The sequence below is a fragment of the Cherax quadricarinatus genome, chromosome 79 (assembly GCF_038502225.1).
Source record: "Cherax quadricarinatus isolate ZL_2023a chromosome 79, ASM3850222v1, whole genome shotgun sequence".
Classification (NCBI taxonomy): domain Eukaryota; kingdom Metazoa; phylum Arthropoda; class Malacostraca; order Decapoda; family Parastacidae; genus Cherax; species Cherax quadricarinatus.
The window spans coordinates 13,927,050-13,933,049 of record NC_091370.1 but is presented as its reverse complement, the minus strand read 5'-3'; the positions used below and the strand labels follow the sequence as shown (position 1 = coordinate 13,933,049).

The following is a 6,000-nucleotide window of genomic DNA, read 5'->3' as shown; positions in this document are numbered from 1 at the left end:
TTTCTGTTGTTGCTAAGTTGATCTTTCTGTTGTTGCTAAGTTGTTCTTTCTGTTGTTAAGTTGATCTTTCTGTTGTTGCTAAGTTGATCTTTCTGTTGTTGCTAAGTTGATCTTTCTGTTGTTGCTATGTTGATGTTTCTGTTGTTGCTATGTTGATGTTTCTGTTGTTGCTAAGTTGATGTTTCTGTTGTTGCTAAGTTGATGTTTCTGTTGTTGCTAAGTTGATGTTTCTGTTGTTGCTAAGTTGATCTTTCTGTTGTTGCTATGTTGACCTTTCTGTTGTTGCCAACTTGATCTTTCTGTTGTTGCCAACTTGATCTTTCTGTTGTTGCTAAGTTGATGTTTCTGTTGTTGCTAAGTTGATCTTTCTGTTGTTGCCAACTTGATCTTTCTGTTGTTGCTAAGTTGATCTTTCTGTTGTTGCTAAGTTGATCTTTCTGTTGTTGCTAAGTTGATCTTTCTGTTGTTGCTAAGTTGATCTTTCTGTTGTTGCTAAGTTGATCTTTCTGTTGTTGCTAAGTTGATCTTTCTGTTGTTGCTAAGTTGATCTTTCTGTTGTTGCTAAGTTGATCTTTCTGTTGTTGCTAAGTTGATCTTTCTGTTGTTGCTATGTTGATCTTTCTGTTGTTGCTAAGTTGATCTTTCTGTTGTTGCTAAGTTGATGTTTCTGTTGTTGCTAAGTTGATGTTTCTGTTGTTGCTAAGTTGATCTTTCTGTTGTTGCTAAGTTATCTTTCTGTTGTTGCTAAGTTGATCTTTCTGTTGTTGCTAAGTTATCTTTCTGTTGTTGCTATGTTATCTTTCTGTTGTTGCTATGTTGATCTTTCTGTTGTTGCTAAGTTTATCTTTCTGTTGTTGCTGAGTTGATCTTTCTGTTGTTGCTAATTTGATCTTTCTGTTGTTGCTAAGTTGATCTTTCTGTTGTTGCTAAGTTGATCTTTCTGTTGTTGCTAAGTTGATCTTTCTGTTGTTGCTAAGTTGATCTTTCTGTTGTTGCTAAGTTGATCTTTCTGTTGTTGCTAAGTTGATCTTTCTGTTGTTGCTAAGTTGATCTTTCTGTTGTTGCTAAGTTGATCTTTCTGTTGTTGCTAAGTTGATCTTTCTGTTGTTGCTATGTTGATCTTTCTGTTGTTGCTAAGTTGATCTTTCTGTTGTTGCTAAGTTATCTTTCTGTTGTTGCTATGTTGATCTTTCTGTTGTTGCTAAGTTTATCTTTCTGTTGTTGCTGAGTTGATCTTTCTGTTGTTGCTAATTTGATCTTTCTGTTGTTGCTAATTTGATCTTTCTGTTGTTGCTGAGTTGATCTTTCTGTTGTTGCTATGTTGATCTTTCTGTTGTTGCTAAGTTGATCTTTCAATTTATGTTGCTAAGTAATCATCTTCATGTTTTTTTTTCCAGTCATGTTTGACCTTGTATGTTATCATGTGTCGTCTTCCTGCTATCAGCCATGTTTATTATATTTTTCCCAATAACAAGGGATGTATTTTGTTTCTTCTGCAGGACCCACCTGGAGTATCACGGCTGCGTCAACGGTGTTCATAAAAGGTAATGTCTTGTGGTTTTGTGTATTCACCTATTTGTGGTTGCAGGAGTCGAGTCACAGGTCCTGGTCCCGCCTCGTCGCTGGTCGCTACTACCTACTCGTTTTCCTGTTACGTATATAACACTAACACACACACACACACACACAGACACACACACACACACACACACACACACACACACACACACACACACACACACACACACACACACACACACACACACACACACACACACACACACACACAGAGCGGGTAATGGCGTTTTATTTTGAAAACGTTTCAGCCACCAGGGATCTTAGCAATTAATTTCAGGGAATTGGTAGAGTTCCTGGTGGGTGAAACGTCAACTTTATTGTGTGTGTCATTTTTATGCTGTCAGTATTGTCTACAAGCTTTTTTTTTGTGTGTGTTTTCCTATCTTTCTAATTGTGGTGACACTATAACGACGTTTTCTACTATTGCTACGATGACTACTACCAGGACTACTACTATTACCATTACTACTACTATTATGACTACTACTACTACTGCTGCTACGCTCTCTTTATTGTTCTTTATAAGGTTCATTGCTCCCGTGTCAACCCATTACAGGTGAGCAGGAATGTTGCAGGTGTGTTTGCAACCCCGTTAATGCAGGTGTGACGACGACAACACATGTTGCACAACAAAGTTTCACTCTAAGAAGAGCTGCATTGTAACGATGTTTCGTTCAAATGCGAGTTGGTATGGCTCTCCTGCGAGCGAAACATTGTCGCCCCAGCAAAGGCTTATTCCCAGATATGTTTGTTGATTCTTGTCGGCCTCTCAAGGGAGGTTCCTTGATGCTGGTGAGGGGCTCTTGATCTAGGGAATTGGATCTGTTCTCCGGTTCCCTGAATCGAATCTGAATACCTTCCATCCCCCCCCCATATGTGCTGTATAATCCTACGGGTTTAGCGCTTCCCCATGATTATAGTAATTATGATTCTTGTCAGTAGTACGCCCGTTATTACATGCCCCTACGGATTTAGTTCTCCTCTGAATATAATAATAACTAACAATGACAGTAATAATAAAAATAATAATGAGAAGGGAGGTGAAGTAATCCACTGTTTTTAAAAATTGGAGAGATTTATGGAAAAAGAATTAGGGAAGCAGAGAGAACAATAAATGGCAAGAGACCCGTAAATGGAAAAAAAGAAGTGAATTTTACCGTGAGGGCAGAAAGCCACACACAATAACAACCCCACCCCCCTACCAGACCCATACATGCCTCCCACCCTCCCCCATCACTGACCCAGTGCCACATCTGTTGCCCCCCCCTCCCCCTCCATCCTCACTGTTCTGTCTCCCACCTACCCTCTCCATCCCACCCATCCTATTCAGCACCCCACTCCCCCCTCATCTTTCATAACACTTTATACAACTAAATCGCAGAAATCCCACACCCTACACAACACTCACACAAATACCACACCCTACACAACACTCACACAAATACCACACCCTACACAACACTCACACAAATACCACACCCTACACAACACTCACACAAATGCCACACCTTACCTGGAGGTTACCTGGAGGTTATTCCGGGGATCAACGCCCCCGCGGCCCGGTCCATGACCAGGCCTCCCGATGGATCAGGGCCTGATCAACTAGGCTGTTACTGCTGGCCGCACGCAGTCCAACGTACGAGCCACAGCCCGGCTGATCCGGCACTGACTTTAGGTATCTGTCCAGCTCTCTCTTGAAGGCAGCCAGGGGTTTATTGGCAATTCCCCTAATGCTTGATGGGAGGCTGTTGAACAGTTTTGGGCCCCGGACACTTATGGTGTTTTCCCTTAGTGTACCAATGGCGCCCCTACTTTTTATTGGGGGTATTTTGCATCGCCTGCCCAGTCTTTTACTTTCGTAGGGAGTGATTTGTGTGTGCAGATTTGGGACCATTCCTTCCAAGATTTTCCAAGTGTAGATTATGATATATCTCTCCCTCCTGCGTTCCAACGAGTACAAGTCAAGTGCTTCCAAGCGTTCCCAGTAGTTAAGGTGCTTGACAGAACTTATACGTGCAGTAAAGGATCTCTGTACACTCTCTAGATCTGCGATTTCACCTGCTTTGAATGGAGATGTTAATGTACAGCAGTATTCCAGCCTAGAGAGAACAAGTGATTTGAAAAGGATCATCATGGGCTTGGCATCTCTCGTTTTGAAAGTTCTCATTATCCATCCTATCATTTTCTTTGCACGTGCGATCGTGGCACTGTTGTGATCCTTGAAAGAGAGATCCTCAGACATTACTACTCCCAGGTCCCTTACATTATTTTTCCGCTCTATTGTATGGCCGGAGTCAGTAGTATACTCTGTTCTAGTTATTATCTCCTCCAGTTTTCCATAACGGAGTAGTTGGAATTTGTCCTCATTGAACATCATATTGTTTACCGTTGCCCACTGGAAAACTTTGTTTATATCTTCTTGGAGGTTAACCGCGTCCTCAGCAGATGACAGCTTCATAAGAGATAAGATAAGATTTCGTTCGGATTTTTAACCCCGGAGGGTTAGCCACCCAGGATAACCCAAGAAAGTCAGTGCGTCATCGAGGACTGTCTAACTTATTTCCATTGGGGTCCTTAATCTTGTCCCCCAGGATGCGACCCACACCAGTCGACTAACACCCAGGTACCTATTTGCTGCTAGGTGAACAGGACAACAGGTGTAAGGAAACGTGTCGAAATGTTTCCACCCGCCGGGAATCGAACCCGGGCCCTCCGTGTGTGAAGCGGGAGCTTTAGCCACCAGGCCACCGGGCCACCACCATGCAGATCCTAGTATCATCCGCAAAGGATGATACGGTGCTGTGGTGTATATCTCTGTTTATGTCTGATATGAGGATAAGGAATAAGATGGGGGCGAGTACTGTGCCTTGTGGAACAGAGCTCTTCACTATGGCAGCCTCCGATTTAACTCTGTTGACCACTACTCTTTGTGTTCGATTTGTTAGGAAGTTGAAGATCCATCTCCCCACTTTCCCAGTTATTCCTTTAGCACGTATTTTATGGGCTATTACGCCATGATCGCATTTGTCAAATGCTTTTGCAAAGTCTGTGTATATTACATCTGCATTCTGATTTTCTTCCAGTGCATCCAAGGCCATGTCATAGTGATCCAGTAGTTGTGAGAGGCAGGAGCGACCTGCCCTGAACCCATGTTGCCCTTACACAACAAACTCACAAAATACCACAGTCCACACAACAAACTCACAAAATACCACACCCTACACAACAAACTCACGCAAATACCACACCTTACTCAACAAACTCACAAAATGCCATACCCTGTATAAGAGCATATCCATTACAGCCTGGTTGATCTAGCAATTGGCAGACGTACTTATACAGTTTCCTCTTGAAGACTTCCACACTTATCCCAGCAGTGTTTCTGATATCTTCTGGTAAGATGTCAAATAGTATAGGACCACGAATGTTGATACAATGTTCTCTTATTATACCCACGGCTCCCCTGCTTTTCACTGGGGTACTCTACATTTTCTCCCGTCTCTCTCTCTCTCTCCAATATGTTGTTATGGCAGTGTGTAGATTTGGGACCAGACCCCCAAGTGCCTTCCACGTATATGTTATTATGTATATCTCTTTCCTCCGCTCCGGTAAATACATATTTACGACTCTGAAGTTCCCAGTATTAGAAATAGACCAGTTCGCTAGAAGTAAGCTTCTAGAAATACGATAAAGGCCTTAGTTCATGGATTCAAGCATATGTATCAAACTATTTAACGAACGGCTGTGAGGTGTCTCGTGGCTCAGTTGGTAGCCGCCTCAGCCCGGGGTTTGTGAGGTGTCTCATTGTAACGTGGGGGTTCTAGGAGATAAAGGTGGTGTAGAAATACACTTGGGTATGGATGGTAACACTTGTATTTGCAGAGTCGTAAGGGAAAAAGGCCCAGCCTGCCTGTAGTCGCCTGTAGGTCAGGTCTGTGCGGGAACTGAGAAAGGGGCATGGTGAGCGACGCTACCATATAGATGGTACTAATTACGATAGATATGCTACACAAACATATACATCAGCTATGCTGACATCGTGGCTTAGTTGGTAGCTGCCTCAGCCATGGATTTTGATCCCTGGCATGAGTGGAAACGGTGGGCATATTTCCGTATACCTGCCCCGGCTCACCTAGCAGTAATAAGGTCCCTGGTTGTAGCATCCCGGGGAAGAAGATTAAAAGGACCCCCACTGGAAATAAGGGAGATAGTCCTTGATAATATCCTGAAGTTATTAGATTATTCTGGTTTATTAACATCCGAGTTAATGATTGGAACAGAATCATTATTTCCTTTGCATAGAGTACAAACGGGTCCAAGAGGCAGAGCTCTTATATATATAATATATATAAAAAATCTGTACATATGGGATAGTTGGTGAAGACTAGTGTTAGGTGAATTCTAGGAAGAGTCTCTAGACTC

The 6,000-nt window shown here is 42.6% G+C and overlaps 1 protein-coding gene across 3 annotated transcripts in view; it reads left to right on the top strand.

Annotated features, from left to right (window-relative positions):
- LOC128702657 (Brefeldin-resistant Arf-GEF family protein schizo) overlaps window positions 1–6,000 on the top strand; it is a 707,300-nt gene that overhangs the window by 212,599 nt on the left and 488,701 nt on the right. For all 3 annotated transcript variants that reach the window (XM_070101943.1, XM_070101942.1, XM_070101948.1), the window contains one exon: window positions 1,500–1,544. In XM_070101943.1, coding sequence (XP_069958044.1) covers window positions 1,500–1,544 — 45 coding nt within the window. The remainder of the gene's footprint in view (window positions 1–1,499; window positions 1,545–6,000) is intronic.